We start from the raw sequence: 17,804 nt of genomic DNA on the forward strand, positions 1-17,804 counted from the left end.
CCAGGTGCCAAAAACAGAGAGTACAAAGGGCTTGCTATGTATGCCGACTTACAAATCTTCGACCACAGCAGAGAAAAGACACTCGTCTCCCCTGCAGTGAATGTGATGTTCCACTATGTCTGGAACCATGCTTTGAAGAATATCATACTCTTAGAAATTTGTAAAAGTGCTAGAGAAAAAAGAAAATGTAGTTTGTAAGTTGCATTACTGAATAAAAAGTAAAATAAATTTGTCTAATTTCAATTTTGTAAGAGAAATTTATATAATAAATTGTTTGTATTAGTGGACTATAAGGGGAGGTATGGAGGGTCAGAAAAAATATAAAAAAAAAGCGAAAATGAACAACAACACGACGAGGATTATGTCTCAGCAGCCAGAATGGGATATGTCCCTAATGCAAACTTCCAGTTTTGGACCTGTAAACATGGATTGTGTACCTTTTAAATGCTATTTTCTTTGTTTTGGGGCCATTTGACTCTGATTAAGCAAAAAAAAAAAAAATTTTTTTATTTGTAACCTGAGGAGTAAACCATGCAACCTCTTATGGGTTAAAGAGGCCCCACACAGGGTTGTAAATAGTCACTTTCAACTTCCCATGGAAGGTAGGGAAAAATTATTAGAATTTTTTTTCTTATACCATGTGCAAAATTTGCATATCTTCCTCTTTCCATTGATGTGTTTTTTTCTTAAATTGACCAACCTTAAAGTTTGCCCGGTCAGGGGTGAGCTTAATATATATTTAGCCCGTCCCTTAGGGGCTAATGTAGGCCAGCCACTGAAAAAATATATCTGTAGATTAAAGCTTAGAATGGTCTTGACATTGCATTGTTAGATATTCTAAAGCATTGAACCTTGTTCTAACACAACTAAATTTTTCAGACAAATTCAATAGGATGACTGATGAAGTAATTCTTGCTGTGTTTCGTTGGTTACCTAAGTTTATGTTGGCCAGATGTGCACAGGTTTGCAGAAGATGGAAAAGACTTTCCTTTGACGAGAGCCTGTGGAGGCGACTGGATCTTGGTGGAAAGTCCTTAAAGCCTGGTGTGGTTGGACGTGTTATTCTGAGGGGTGCAAGCATTCTTCGACTGGCAAAAGCAGAGGTTGGTATCAAATTGATCATTTGTTTTGTATGCTAAAATTTACATAAATTGCATCATTGTCTGCAATGTGATAAGCTGTATAATACAGTCAACCGCCACTATTCATGGTTTCTCAATTCGCAGCTTCACCAATTCACGGATTTTTTGTGGAACTTATCCCCAAATTGTTCATGAAAAATTCAGCAATTCGCAGACTTTTTCATTGAGAAATGCTCGCTAAAGGTTATTTTTAATGTATAATAAATGGTATGAGTGTATATATATTTACAAGCATCATGTGTATATTTATACAAAAATATATTTTGCATATACAAGCAGTCCCCAGTTATCTGCAATCCGGTTTTACGGCACTTGTCTAGTGACGAAAATCAGCAATTTTTAGCACTGAAAATCGCCAATTTCTGCATATCGGGGCCGATACATACCTAACAGAGGTGCCAATAAACGAAAATCGCTGAAAAAGCCCCTCGGATATCGTCGCTTTTCGGTTATCATCATGCCGTCAGAACGGAACACCCCCTGATAACCGGGGACTGCCTGTGCAGTATCAGCTACAAGATAACGTTCATGGTTCGTGTCAGGCGAGGCCTCATGGTAATGTTAGGTGTTGCTTGTGCTTCCCTCGGTGCTCTTGTATTTTGTGACAGGAGCAATGTGTCTGGCGTTTTGGGGGGCACTATCTGGTCTGTGTTCTCTTGCGTATTCATCTTTCTGCTGGAAGGGAGTAGATGATCTGACCATTGCTGGATATCAAGAGTCGGTGTTAGCATGGTGAGCGAACGCTAGACACACTGTTTCCGTCAAGAAATACAAGAGCACCCAGGGATGCATAAGCAACACCTCACATGTCCCTGAGGCCTTGCCCGACATGAACCACAAACATTATTTAGTAATTGACATATACAAAATATGCTTTTGTATACATAAACAAACATGCTTCTTTGTTTCATTGTGCCTATGCACGGATATGCCCATTCATATACAATTGTACACTGTCAGACCACTTAGATTCTTGATGTACAGAATTGTTGAACCACTGCTTACATAATAACTTTCAGTACTAATGTTATTTATTTATTTTTTTTTTTTCAGATTAGTAGTCCTATATTTTCTCCACAGTTACATTATCTGCCAAGCCTTCCTCCAGTTCGTAGTAGATTGCAGTACTTGGACCTAAGCATGGCAGCTATTGAGATTCATGGTAAGACAAGAGTTTTTGATGTTTCCATAAAAGTTTTGTTTGTATATTTTAGATATGTAAGAGGTGAAATGAGTTTTCTCTTTTTCCCTGTCTGGTTCAGTTTCTGCTTGAGTTCCCAGCTGCTCTAGACCATTATCTCTGCCCTTTCCATGAATGTCTTGACCTTCCAGGGCTGTTTTCATGCCTACTACTTTTTGGGCTAGCTCTGCCTTATCTTTGATATCTCTTTCTGAGTTTCAAGACACTGGACAGTACATTTTTTCTCTCTTTATTTTTCCTCTCTTTTGATATGGTCTTCCTACTCATTCTGTTTATGAATTTTAGCATTCTATGGTTCCAACTATTTAAGGTTTCATTTTCTTTATCATTGCCTTTGTTTCTGCAGGTTAGAGTTACACGAGCATTGTATATGCATCATAAGTCTTTTCTCTGCCTGCTTACTGGATATATTTACCATTAGCCTAGCAATATACTGTAAATCCTCTCCATCCAGGCTGTTTGCTTTTCTGTATTTCACTGCCTTCTCAGTGAAGACTTCACAGTCCAGTGTCTTCCCAAATAACATGTTTTACTTCTTCTAACCGTTCCTTGTAATCACAATGTTGTTTTTCACTTCCCATTATTCATCATGTGTTCTTATATATGTGAGGATTGAACATTTTTACTCCATTTTGCACTCCTGAGGATTTGTTGTGACAGCACCTGTCTAATTTGGTACAGTACTGTATTCATCACCATGCCTTTACCACAGCAGTAGGACCTTGCAACGACAGATGGAATCTGGCATTAAAAACTTATGGTGAAATACAGAACCAAGAGCAAGAAGGCCAAAAAGCATTGACTGGCATGTTTGGTGGTTAAGCCATTGCCATTATCCCTGGCGCTGATTTTTGGCTATTTTCTGTCCCTTGTCTTCTGTTTCATCTGCTTGCCCCGATACCTCTCATTCGTGATAGGTTTCCCTTTCCATAGGGGGAAAAATTGGGCAGAAGGAGATTCAACTCTTGCCCTCTGCTTTTGGTGAGACAGGTGACTGGCTGGTGTGGGCTTGACTGTGCACCTGTTCTTTCCACGTCTGCTCGTGTAATGCCATCTACTCTAGGCAAATCGTTGCAGTTCTGGGAAATGTTGAAGGTGTTGTGGCCTTCTCTGGGATTGCCTAGAGAGTTCTGTTTGCTGCCTTTGTAGAGCACACAGCTACAAAGTGGTAGCAAAGGGAAGAAACACAAGCGTGCTCCTTCTGCCTCGACCTTTGTCTTCCTTGCCTTCTTCATTTTCCTCACCACCTCTGTCTCCAAACAGGAGAAATTTAGGAAGATAGCCCATGGCAATTGATCTCCTGGTCTAGGAGTCCTTATCCTCCCAAGTCTTTGTAGCTGCTTTCCCTAGGCCTGGCACTAGTTCCGGCAAGCCTGGTTCTCCTTCTACACATAGGGATGGAGACATGCTATCTTCCAGTTGCAGTCCAGTGTCAGGATTTGTCAATTCCAAACACTCAGTAGGTCTCTACCATCTTTTTCAAGGGGGTGTTGTCCATCTTAGCCAGGAACCCATTAAGACTGGAGGGTCCCATGTGTGTGTTTGAAAATCATGTAAGGTTAGTTGGAGAATATTCCAAGGAAGCTCCATCAGACCTGATCTCATCTTGTATCCAGTTGTTCCGCCCAAGCGCATTTCCGTACCTCTGATACTTCATCTTAAGTTCAGCATTCCAGAGAACTCCAAGATAAATGATGTCCTCATACTCACCTGCTGCTAGCTACCACCTTGTTACCAGGCTTCAGTAGCTGAAACAGCTTTCACTGAAGTTTAGTGCTGTATAAAAGACATGAGGTGATAATATCAAGGAAAATTGCAAATGACTTGTATCTTGAATCTGTGGTATTTCACGTTTTAAATCATTTAATAGCTACATTTTGATAAACAGTATAAAGGTATGTTAATTAAATCCAAATGTGTAGTCCAAGGAACTGATAATTTTTGTTATTAGCTAAACTGGTGTATGACAGTTTGAAGCAAGGACAGTATTCTCAAGTTTGTTTACCTTCTTTTCAGCTTTGGAAGAATTGCTGAGCGTTTGTTTTGAGCTCAAGAAGCTTAGTTTGGAACACTGCACAGTGTCAAAGATAATTTGTTCCACATTTCCAATAATGTGAAGCTTGAAACATTGAATTTGGCTATGGTATACGGCCTCAGTCATTCTTGTTTAACTCCTATTCTAACAAAGTGCAGAAGGTAAGTCAGTGGAACGTTATTTTGTTGTTTGTGAAGGTAATCTGATCATTCATTTTTGTGATTTGTTGACAAGCAGTTTGCTGATAAATATGTACTGTAAAATATGCATTTCTTTAGGTTTACGGTGAAGTCTGTATTTTAATGTTATGCTCACTTTTTTTTTTTTACCTGTAACCTTTAGGTCACCAACAAAGCTTTGGCTTTTTGGTGATTTGTTGATAAGCAATTTGCTGATGAAGATATACTGTAAAATATACTTTTCTTTAGGTTTATGGTCAAGCCTATACTTTAATGTTATACTCTTTTTTTTTTTTACTTGTAACCTTTAGGTCACCAAGAAAGCTTTGGCTTTTTGGTAATAAGATAAATTTAAGATATCTTCTTCAAAACTGAAAACTATTTTCTCAGCCGTTTTAACCAAACTTGGAAAAGAAAAAAAGAGCCTGTAACCTAATGCTCCTTGGGTATTTCCAACCCAACTTGTGAATTTAGACCTACAAAGAACTGCACTTAATCATAACTGTGTACAGAACACTTCTGTTACCATGGTAGCATGCTGAACTGTGAACCTTGTTTTAATATGGATTAGAAAGGGTCTTAGTAGCCTGGTTGTAATGGAAAGATTTCTAGACTGGTGGTAAATAAGTCTTATGTCCTAAGTGAATAGAACAAAAATATGACAGGTTTAAGTTGCAGACACCTTGATGCTTATTATTTGGAATGTGACTCTTACCCACTGTTAAAGTTAGCTTTATCTTCGTGCTGGTTGGTGCAGTTGCATTTAAAAATCAAAATACGCTTGGCTAACCCGCTCCGATTGTCACTGTAATCATCTGTTTTCCAACCAAATGGTGCTGAAATGTTTACAGTCTTGTCATATTTCTTCATGCCGACCTGTTATATGGCCGGTTGGATTGGCGTTTGTAATATTTTGTTGATTTCTGGCTAATTTTCTCCAGTAATATTTTGTTGATTTCTGGCTAATTTTCTCCAGTACGGTATTGTGCTTGTTTGTGTTTTTGCTCTCTGTCATCTGCAATAAGCAGAGATGAAAGCATTAGGTTGTATAGGAAAGACTTTGTGAAAACTGAATGTTTAGATTTTGCAAGATGACCTTGTAGCCTATGGAAGACTAGCTGCTCAGGCACGGGGTTGGTTTTCTTGATATGTAGAATTTGAGTGCTCTGATGACGGGATGTAAATTTTGTGTAGTATCGGAAGATGTTAGAGGCTGATAATTTATGTAAACAATTAGGGCACGCCAGAAGCCTACCCAGTCTTTTCCTTTTGTCATCTGTTGTTGCTTCTCCTTCTCCTCCTCCATTAACCTACCTGATAGCCTAGGTTAACTCCTCGCTCTCTCTCATTCTGCTCTGCCTTCTTTTGCTCCCTGTGTGGTTCAGAGAAAAACAATTATTGACATATATTTTATTAGGATTTCGATTGAAAATATTAGGGCCAGATTCCAACGACCCCCAGTTTTCATCCTTTTTCAGTTTCTTCCGCGAGGGAGGAGGTGTCGGAGCCTTGGCATGTGTCTGTAGCCCACCCTCTTGACTGCCCTGTGTCAGCTGCTTGTCTCTTCGGACAGGGAACCAAGGCGTATCTTGGGACCAAGGTTCTGTGCCCTTTGACACCTCTCTCTCCTCCTTTTTTCCCGGTTCGGGTTCAACAGCAAACTCGTGGGGAGTTTTCATTGTTGACACTCGCATTCACTGGCTCTGTGTTGCCAACTGTGACAAGTTAAAATCTGCCAAACATGGGGTTTTTTCCACTAAGTTTGCAGCTCTGGCTGGCTCATGTAACATCCCTTTTAGAATAATTGTGATGTACAGTATGTGAACCGGTAGAGTTATGGCTTCAGGCGTATTACGTTTGCCTCAGCAGATATGAACCACGTGTCTGTTCGTGTGTTATCTTTTACTCCCCCCCTCTTGTTCAGTTTTTCCCTCTGTTGTTTCGTATTCGTCACCTGGTGACAGTTACTATTCCTTTTTGTATAGCGGCTCTTCCTCTTCCACCGCCTTTTTAACTAGAGTGAGTTAGCCTGATTTTAGCACAGCTCTTGCTTCTCGCTAATTGCCTCTTAAGTGTTGTGCACTCTCTGCGACTGTCGTCACTGTTAAGTGATGACATCAATCTGTGCAGACGCCACTTGATTGTCATCAAGGTTAGGTGGTGACGTCATACAAGAATCCATCCAAGTACCCATTCCTCCATCCGGTATTTTCACCCGGCATTTCGTGTAGTCATTACTCACGTTCTGGCCATATTTCACCTCTTCCACCTCGGTTCCTCTGTTTGGACTTGAGGAGTCTCAACCATGTTTCGGTTGATTCTCCTTTTGTATTTAAGTGGTGCATAGCTCGCTCTGTTCCGTATTCTCTTCCTTTTGCCAAATTGAATCCATTAACCAGGGCCTTTAGTTTGCTTCTACCTCGGCTCCTGTTAAAACGAGTAAGAAGTTAACTCTGTTTATGGTAGGGTATGTTCTCATGAATTAGAGCCTTTGGGGAAATGGCTGAACTGTCATAAGAGAATTACTATATCTTACTATATTTTCAATGAAATATGAAGCTAGGTATCTGTTTAGTGTTTAATAGTTCTGCTCCTAACATGAGCAATGTTTTGTGCTCGCAACTGTGTTTGTAGAGTGAGCTCTTAGGAACCAATCAAACTAGACGATGTGCCAGCATGTTGCTGGCTTAATCTCTTCTTCAGAGGTGACCTCAGAAGCATTCTCTTTATTCTGGTTCTCAGATGCTACAGCTTCTTTTCCAGTTTTGAAGCTGCTTAGAACTCAGTGAGGACTTGTTTACAATATACATTTTTTTTTCACCCTCCTTTGTTCAACGTGAAAGTTTCTAGTTCTTGGACGAAGGAAGTGAAGTCTCCTCTATAGGTAAGGTAATTTAGCCTGATTTTGAGGTGAAAGTACCTTTGATTTCAGTATTTCATTCTAACACTACAGCTCGATTACTTCAAGTGTAATACTTATATATGATTATATTATTTTTTATATAAAGTCAACCCCTGCTGTTCGTGGTCTTGCAATTCACGGACTCACCGACTGGCAGATTTTTCTGTAGAATTTACCCCCAAATTATTTGCGATAAAATTTGGCCATTTGCAGACTTTTTCGTTGAGAAACATTCACTAATACCTGTAATAATGCAGGTAATAATAAGTACTAATTTTCAAATAATAAGATTAAATAATAATAATAATACTGTAATAGTAATAAGAGTAAATAATAACTTGGAGAGAGAGAGAAAGAAAGAAACTTATGTGGAAAGAAACAGGTCTTTAGCTTTGGCTGGTAAAGAACTAGTTCCCTCCCCTCCATAGGTTCAGGAGGGACCCCTTTACAGTACCCAAGGGACCTCCTTATTGGGAACCCTGTCGGTAACTGAACTCCCAAACTGGTATCAGAAATGATGTGTACTGAAATGATATTAAAGTGATTGAAATTATATTAAAATATGTACGTGTTTTAGGAGGATAGTTTGAACTATTAAAATAGGCAGTGATAAGCATTTTTTAGAGGGGGGGTCTTCGGTGTTTGAAAGATTAAAATAGATAGTTATAAGCATTTTTAGAGAGGGTGTCAAGTATTCAAGGACTTTAGCTATTCAGGGGGGTTTGTGGTCCCTATCCCCACAAATACTGGGGGTCGACTGTTTGTATGTATGTACAGTATATATAAGCATATATATGTGTAATGTTTTTGCATGCACGTGCAGATGTGTATGTATATAAATGTACATATGTAGATATGTGTAAGGTTATAATAAATATTAGTCCTGAAGAGGCAGAGTTTATGATGCTTCACAGTTATAACCTCTCCTTGTAGACCTACTTCCAAGGCTATGGGAAGAATGTCTTATTCCTTTTAGAACTCCGTTTTTAATAACAGAAACAGTTGTGTAAATTATATTACGTAGCCCTGCTCAACCATTGGTAGCTGTTTTTTGACAGTGGCCCATCATGTCTACTTAACCCTTAAGTGTTTAGGGCCATCGCCGAAGATGTCTCGAATCGGGAGATTAGAAATTCTTAACGCTACCTTTGCAGTCTTCCCTTTAGGGACTTGCCTCTACAACATTTTTTGCACGAAAGTTCCATATAGAATTTCCCAAGTAGAATTGAAAGCCCTTCCCAGATTTGTGAAAGCACCTAATCTAGCTAATTAGGTAGCAATGGAATAATGGTTGTCTTATGTCCAGTTAGAACTCTTAAGGGTTTACCTGGACAGACATAACCTTTAGGAGGAGAGGTTAAGAATTTATCTGTGGTTGTTAGAAAGCCAAACACTCCAATGTCCAAGATGGGTAAAGTCTATGCACACAGAGTAGATTCTGGAGTTTTTTACCTGTTTCTGGAAATAATCCTCATGGCTTCCGTGCTGTAACATGTCTTTATTTCCTTTAAAACCTTCTTCTAGAGAAGGTTTTCCTGCCAATGAGGGGAGTTATAACTGTTTTTGCCTCATTATTTGTGAGTGTTCAATTTTAGCATGAGGTATTAAGCCCTTAGTCCTTTCGTTGCAGTAGGGACTTTCTCTCCTCAACCAAATTTGAAAGTAACCTTGATTTCTGTCATATCGTTAGTTGTTAGAAATCCCGCTATTGAATTTGAGGAACATGAAGGTGCACTTTTTGTGTATAGGAGTGCACCTTCTTATCAGATGGTGGTAGTTGTCTTTAGCTTTGAACTGTTGGTTATGGGCTTTCGACTCAGGCACAGGAGTCACAAGTACTCTACGAGTCCTTTTTTTTGTAAGGATCCTCTGACAAGTCTTGCTACGAGGACCTTACACCCTGGCGTGGTTCCAACATCTGACGACAGTACTTACCAGAAGGATCACACTTCAGACAGGAATGTTGAGAAGCTTTTTCTCCCCTTTTAAAAAAGCTTTTAGTTCACTTGGCTGAACCCTATTTCTCTGGCTGTACTAACCCACCATCCTTATTCAATGTGGTTGTCAGTTAACTTTAACAGTGTGTAAGATTCATTCCAAATAATGATAATTTTCATGATAAAATTAATTATTTGGATACTTACCTACTGTTACAGTAGAAACCCACTGAGCCTCCCCACTTCATTGTGGGTGGTCAGAAGAAATATGACAAGAACAAAAAACATTCCAACACCATCTGCTGGGAAAATGGATGACCACAGTGACAGTCCTCGTAGGTTAGCACCAAATGTCACGAAGATAAAGCTAACTTTAACAGTAGTTCAGAATCCAGATAAATTAATTTTATCATGAAAATTATTATTTTCTATAAAAAGAATTTAAATGGTTTTAATGTTCAAAGAAAGGAGAAAGAGTTACAATATAAACTAGCTTTCTGGTAATGTGGTTATTATTGATAAGATTGGTGATTTATTCAGCTCAAACAAATACATTAAAGAAATTAATGTTGTTTACTTATATGTTGTCATTTATTTGCAGGATGCAGTCATTAAATTTAGCCTGGACTGGGCTATCAACAGAAGATCTTCGTGTTATATGCCGTCGATTTCCTTCGTCTTTGGAACGCTTGAATATATCTGGTTGTCGTAGTACCCTAACAGATTCTCGTAAGTGATCTTGTGAATCTTTCTAAATTTAGATTGTTTTGAATTCCCGATTAGCACAAAGGAAAATTCATTATGAAGCAGTTTATTGGCTAAAAGCTGATGATTAAATAGAAAGTCTTGTCCAGGGAAATCTGCAGAATTGAACAGGCAACAAATAAGGTACTTGGGTCATGTGGTATATTACATGAAGTAAAAACATTAAAATTTTGTTTGCTGTAGATTTTGTTTGAAATTTATTAATATAAATTTTAATATGAATGGATTAAAATTAACTTACTATACTTTGTGGGACCCCATTGTATGTATATGTAATGGACATCAAAGATTATACTTGTATAATTAAATAATACATGTTAAGAAGGAATAAATCAGTGAAAGTTATAAAGGGTCAAGTAAGTATATATTATTTGGAATGAACTTACCTACTGGTAAAGTTAGCTTTATCTTTGCACCTTTTGGTGCAGTCAGCATTTAAAAAGAAAAAATCAAAATACGCTTGGCTAACCTACTCGGACTGTCACTGTAGCCATCTGTTTTCCCACCAGATGGTGCTGGAATGTTTACTTTCTTGTCATATTCCTTCATGCTGACCTGGTGGTCGGATCGACATTAGTAATATTTTGATGATTCTGGCCATTTTCTCCTGTACGGTACTGTGCTTGTTTCTGTTTTTGCTTTATGTCATCTACAAGCAGAGATGAAAGCATTAGACTGTATAGGAAAGACTTTGTGAAAACCGAATGTTAGATTTTGCAAGATAACCTTGTAGCCTGTGTTAGGCTAGCTGCTCAGGCATGAGCATGGCTTTCTTGATTTGTAGATTTTGAGTGATATGATGAGAGGATGTAAATTTTGTGTAGCATCAGAAGATGTTAGAGGCTGATAATTTATGTAGACAGTTAGTTAGGGCACACCAGAAGCCTACTGTCTTTTCCTTTTGTCTTCCGGTGTGGCTTCTCCTCCTTTAACCTACCACCTGTTAGCCTAGGTTAATTCCTCTCTCTTTCTGCTCTGCTTTCTTTTGCTCCCTGTGTGGTTCAGGAGAAAAAAATATTAGACATTCATTTATCAATTAGGATTTCGATCGAAAATATTGGAGAAAAATAATATTAGACATTCATTTATCAATTAGGATTTCGATCGAAAATATTGGAGCCAAGATTCTCCCCCCAATTTTTGACCCACAGAATGGGTACTAGGTCCACAGGTATGCACCAACCTGTGGAAGTTGCAGGGAAAGCCGTCGATGGACCTGTTCTCGACGTCGAAGAACCATTGCCTCCCATTATTTTGCTCTCTGGCACTGGACCCTCTGGCATGGGCGACAGATGCCATGCTCCAGAATTGGTCATCCCTAGACCTATATGCCTTTCCGCATTCAGCATGGTGAGGAAAGTGATCAACAAGTTCTTTTCCCATCAGGACACGACGATGACTTTGGTAGCCCCCTTTTGGCCACGAAGAGAGTGGTTCTCAAATCTCCTCAAACTGTTAGTCGACTACCCTGGGCTCCTTCCACAGAAGCCAAAGCTTCTCAAGTAACTGCGTTTCCACGGATTCCATCGCAACCTATCCGTTCTTGCTCTGACAGGATTCAGACTGTCAGGAGACTCATCAGAGTGAAGGGTTTTTCAAGATCAGCTGCAGAAGCGATTACTAGACGGCAGTCCTCTTCCAGAGTCTACCAAGCAAAGTGAGCAGTATTCCGCAGCTGGTGCAGAAGAAATAACATCTCTTCTTCTGAAACCTCTGGGACGGACATTGTAAACATAAAACGTGTATTTGTCTGCAATTCTTTAATTAACCTTTTGGAATGTAAATTTGTGTTTGCGGCGCATTACTTACGGGTACTATTGCACGTAAATAGTACCCTGGGTCCGTTGTCTGTAGCTGGCATGATGTTAAGGGAGGAAGCATAGGAGTCTGCTCCTATTCTACCTCTTTCGCCTTGATGTGGGCTGTTGAGTTCTTGGGGAGCTTTGGGGGTACTATGTACTTGGAGTACCCACCAGTCCTTTTTTATGGGTGGGTAATGGTTTTTAATGGGATTTTTTATGGTGTGTAGGTGACAGCATTTTCTGGTTGTCTGTCTTTACAGTACTGCACCCAGGGCAAGGGCACTCTTGTAAGGTTATTTTAGCCATGAGACATAACCTCCATTGATGCCTTGTAGCTCAGAATAACCTCACTGATGTGCACTTCCACAGCTTCACTACTATAGCTAAGATGAGCACCAGCCATAGGCAGTATCTATCTGCAGCAGCTCTCTTTAACAGTAAGAGTACAACAAGCATTTTAACCAATGCTATCTAGAATTTTTGTCTCAAAATCATTTTTTCACTGAAATTTTGGGGTTATCTATGTCCATGCATCCCACCACCTGTCAATATGGGATTCAGATATATATACAGTATATACTTACCAAGTAATTACAAAATTAGAGCCCTCCCTCCTCCCCGTTCACAGACATTGAGGGCACAAACGAACTGAGCTCTTCAGCTGTGTTGTACCTATCCTTCCCCAATAGTGGGCGGGGCCTTGTCACTTACACTAAAACAATTGAGCACTACTGCGAATTTCAAATTTTTAGCTGTCAGGCAAGTCAGAAACATAGGCTGTATAATTACTTTGTACGTATATGTGAAACTTTTATTATAAAAATGTCATTTTTAAGATAATTTGCATTTTTCCTAGATACACAAACGTAAAGTCTTCTATAATAATCCCACCTCCAAACAACCCTGCTTTTGTCCTTGATGCTGAAGAAAAAACCGGTGCTGCATACTGAGTGAGTTGGTTGGTCCCTTCGCCCCTTACTCATCTACTGCTATTAAACTTTTTTGTTACCAAGCTTCAAGGACTGGACCCCTTACACCGAATGCAATCCACATGAAAGACTTCAGGTTGATATATCTAGAAAAATGCAAGTTATCCTAAAAATTTATAATATACCACAGCTTCCTCTAAACTATGACCTAATTGTGCTTTGCGCTTCGTTTTTCAGATGTGAAGTTATTAGCGGATCAGGCTCCAGGACTTGTGGAACTTGATGTGAGTGATGGAACACAACTCACTGCAGCTGCAGTCACGACCATTATTAGTCAGCTACGCAGTGTTGAATACTTAGCCTTCTCACGCTGCTATACAATACAGCCAGATGCATATATGTAAGTCAAAACATGTACAGTGCTTCTTCCTTTTGGAAACTTCATTCCGTGTTGCATTAAGAACTCCTGGGCTGAAATTTTCAAATATCGAGTTTTGAAACAACCCCATCTGAGAGATTTTGTCAAAATCTTCAGCATTTTCAGATTATTCAGATGTAAAGGAGTTGTAATTTTTAGAATAAGATTTTGTATATTTATTACTACCAAACCCTTCAGGCCAGCCCTACGAGACTTGATGTTACCTTGCTGTTCTGGTTTAGCTGTTGTAAAAGTTTTCCATTTTATTTAAAAAAAAATCATATTTTATGATGTCAATTCAAGCAGTTGATTGTCAACCATGAACTAAAAATGAGAAACAATAAAATACGTATTGGCCAGACTGCTAATTTCTAAGTATTTAAACTTTGGTGGACACATGAGCTGGAAGTTGAAAGTGTAGAACTGTCATTCTCTCCTCACTGTGACACAGTAGGCATATAAAATTGCAATGAAAATTGAAATGTCTCTCTTTTTACAAGTAATTATTCACTGCAAATCCTAATTAGAATTAAAAAAAATGTGTAAATAAATGTACGCAAATAATTTTCTTCAATAGTATAATGGTGATGATGGCCATAACTCTCCCCCTCCTTGGACTGTACAAAGTATGTTTGTGCATACTTTAACTGTCCGTCTAAAAGTGGTGCATATACATATCCTTTAACACCACAAGCAGCTCACAGTAAACATACAAAACTTTAGGTTTCATATTACCCAGTATATGCTGGCAGTTTCAAATCTTTGCCAGGTGAAGGATTTTCTGCTCTTACCTAATAAAACAAACTGGTTTCCTTTACGAGTAGTGCATCACTATTTTGACTAGATCAGATGTATGTGTTTGTGTCAGTGATTTCTTACCATTCCTAAACCCTATCATTTTAAGCAAATGACAGGTTATGAGGAATAATTCCAATAATAAAACAGATTAAACTTGCTGCTTGATAATATTGCTTGTAGTTCAAAAAGAATGCCAGTTAGGTAATTGTATCCCATCTCTTAAATTGTCACACTCATTTGACTCGTGGGTATTTCGATAACTAACCTACATGACCTAGTCCAAGAATGGAGAACTGCTTTTACAATTAAACATATATGATGTGATTGCCTTTTTTTTTTTATATATAGCAAAGGGGCTAGGGGACCTCCTTTAAGGGTAGAATTCTCACCTTAGAAGATGACACTGAAGACTTCTTTCATGTTTGAGCCCCAACTTTAAGTAAAAAGACACTATAGAAGGCATCATAGCACAAATAAAATAGAGTGTTGTATCTGCAGAAATACAATTGTTTAATTTTTTTTATTTCCAGTGAACTGAAGATGATTCCAAGCCTTTTGTACCTGGATATTTATGGAATACTCAACGAGAGCGCCATAGCAACTCTAAGACAAAGTCTGTCACGGATCCACGTAAACAAGTATTTATTTTCATCTGTTGCGCGGCCCACCGTTGGAATTCGCCGAACTTCGATATGGGGACTTAGGGTGCGAGATTAGAATAAGGTCATTGCATGTAGGTATTTATTACTGTATCTTGTCACTGAAGTTAACTGAATTTCATAAGTGCATTGTGATAACTTAATAATTCTGTACTGCACTGCCATTATTTATGAGATTATGATAGATGCATTTATTACAAGTGAAGTAGTTGATATAGTGGTTTTTTCATGCGGAGAAATGGTACAGTGTTCATTTCCAAAGGATTTTTACATGCAAATTCTCATTTCTTCAGTCTTGTGATTTTATGTTTGAATTTTATGGAATTGAAGTCCAGTCATAGGTTCAACTATGAACTGTGTCTGTTTCATTAGTTATTTTGGTAGTTTGAGTAATTTCATTTTAATTTTTCAGTATAAATTTTCTGAAATTTATGAATACAGTATAGTGTTAAGTAAAATGGTTACATATTTTCATGGTACATGTGTTTGGAAAAATAAATTATGATTAGTTTTCACAACACAAACGATGAAATGCTTAATTCATAATTTCTCATATTGTTAATCACATACCAGCCAAACACCAAAGAGTGCATTTCATATGAATACCACATTGACTATCGTTTTCATTAGATATCATCAATTTTCATCCAGTGGTAGGTATACTGTGCTAATCATTGGGACTTATCAGAATGCCAGTCACTCTGTGAGTCTTATCTTTTTTTTTTTTTGTTCTGACAGGGTTTAGTTTCTATAGTGGTGCAAACAAAACTAAAAAATGAGTGCAGATGATGTCATCTTCACAAAATTCATAAAACTTGTTCTTATATTTTACTCATCAGATTTATTTTATTTGAAAGGTAAAACATTAAGCTTGGCTATGCTTCAACTTTTCAACTAAAGATTTTTCATAATACTGTAGTCATTCTGCAAATTTACCACCATCATGTGTCTTATGGTCGGATGAAGTGCTTTGAAGTATAAGGTGTATACTGTATATATATTCTTGGATTTTTTTTTCATCACTTAATGTAACGTCTCTAGCAGTTAGTTTTGTGTCATAAGAGTTGTTTGGGAAAAATTGGTACGTATCGAGTAGGCTTTGTTATATTTTGATTGAAAAGAGGATCTACTGAATGCTGCTCATTTGCTGATGAGATTATCACTCTGTGGGGAAAATTTTGTGAGAAAATGCCTTTCTTTTTCTAGTATCCAACTCAGATTATGCCAAGGAGATGCCATGTTAGTCAAATCAGTGTTGCAGTGGAATGAGTGGGAAGTTTAGGATGTTCCATTGGTACGGTAATTCACTTTGTTGCATACAAAGCCGTCAGATATAGGAGCTTTAAGGAAAATTTACTGGCTAAAGTAAAAGTCTCAGCCTTGCCCCTGTTAAAGTAAGTACTGTTATTGAAGTATCTGTTGTCCACTGTAGATCAGGCCGTACTTTGGTTTTGAGATAATTGTGTGTGATAGCATTATTTATTTATCTTGATGATTAATTCAGGGAGGAAACTACGTATTTTGCTCATTGACTTGAAGCAGATAGAAACATTTTTAAATATGTTGCTCTGTTCATGCATGTTTCCTTTTTCCCTCTGGTTTATGCCTGCATTTGTTTCTCACAAGAATGTTTAGCCTCAATTTTGCCTTACTCATATTTTAAGATTGGGGTTGTAACATATTACCATTAGTATTTAAAGATAATTCAGTATGGGTATTGCACCCTCTTATTGGATGCATTTACTTGCAACATTCATTATAAGCTATATGTGTAAAATTTTTATGCATTATAAGCATTCTTGTTAGGGAAAAATTTATAGCTTAGCTCATCATATGTTTTAATTTTTGAAGAGACATTTTAAAGTCTGAAGAACAAATCAGACAAGCCAGGTTTTGATTGTATGTGTTGTAGGCCATGCCTCTGTCTATAATTCTGGTGTTTACCTTGAGAATGGAAGAGGTCGTGTTCTGTCATAGAAAGTGCTCAGCTCGGATGGTGCTCCTCCTTGGATAAGGCTTGTTTTTGTATGTTCGTCTTACATGTTATTATCAGTACAGCATAATATTCAAGTGTTACATGGATGTATTTCTAGTTAGTGATGGCCATTGACATCTTCATGGGCTATATGTTATTATGCGTAATACTTATACTGTGGGTTGTTTTGGTGAGTCATTGTCTTATGGCGTCACAAAGAAAACGAACTGTGATAAAAGGTCAATAGCAGAGAATATTTCCAAGCGTAGAAGATAAACTCATTTTATTTTTCATTCTTTTTTATGAAATGCTTAGTTTAGTGTTGTAGTTTAGGTCTATTATAAGCCCTGTACAGATAAGATCTTTAAATGTATATAATTTTACATTACTTGTGTTGAATTTGTCATTTGTACTCCTTGCATACATTTAAGGTAGCTTTTGCAAATTGTTTTTGGTATATGAATTATTTCAGTTTGATTCATGTTTGTTTTATTTTATGTTTTGAGAATTCCACATAGAATTTCATACAGAAATGTCATGCAAATGGGAAATAAAAAGAAAAGTTTGTTTGTTTTCTTTTACGTGCATGGATACCTAAGAAGTGGATGATCGTGCTCCTATAACTTCAGTTATAATGTACCATTAGTATCCATGTTATGTCGGGACTAAATTAACAAAAGAATGTGTGGGAATTGCATGTAGAGTAGCTCTTGTTAATCTGCCATCTTATATATTGCACAATCTGATTTGTTTTACGACAGACTCATCAGTCATAATTAGTCTTACTCAAAGCGTTGAATTCTCAAGGCACCTATCTTTGGGAGTTACTTATACGATGATAATGATAATGTCATGCAGACAAAAGCAGAAGAGCATCAAACAACTGATAAAATGTCCTCATCTCTGACCCATTAGCAGGCAACAACAGCAATGCTCATTCTTAAACATGTCTTGAGTCATGCTAATGAAGCTTGATTTGGTAGTTTTGACAATTGTAACTTGTTTTCATTAATCTTTTGTAAATTTTCATAAATTTTCCATTATTGTTGTCCAATCAAAATT

At 37.8% G+C, this 17,804-nt stretch overlaps 1 protein-coding gene across 1 annotated transcript in view; it reads left to right on the forward strand.

The window, feature by feature from the left end:
• The window catches only part of Skp2 (S-phase kinase-associated protein 2), a 28,861-nt gene extending 11,552 nt beyond the window's left edge, over positions 1-17,309 (forward strand). Inside the window, 7 exon segments of the mRNA XM_067085202.1 lie at positions 880-1,103; positions 2,196-2,304; positions 4,360-4,437; positions 4,440-4,539; positions 9,998-10,125; positions 13,130-13,292; positions 14,639-17,309. Of these exon segments, the coding sequence (XP_066941303.1) occupies positions 880-1,103; positions 2,196-2,304; positions 4,360-4,437; positions 4,440-4,539; positions 9,998-10,125; positions 13,130-13,292; positions 14,639-14,825 (989 nt within the window). The 3' untranslated portion in view covers positions 14,826-17,309.
• The last annotated feature ends 495 nt before the right edge of the window (positions 17,310-17,804 follow it).

The sequence above is a fragment of the Macrobrachium rosenbergii genome, chromosome 3 (genome assembly GCF_040412425.1).
Source record: "Macrobrachium rosenbergii isolate ZJJX-2024 chromosome 3, ASM4041242v1, whole genome shotgun sequence".
Taxonomy (NCBI): domain Eukaryota; kingdom Metazoa; phylum Arthropoda; class Malacostraca; order Decapoda; family Palaemonidae; genus Macrobrachium; species Macrobrachium rosenbergii.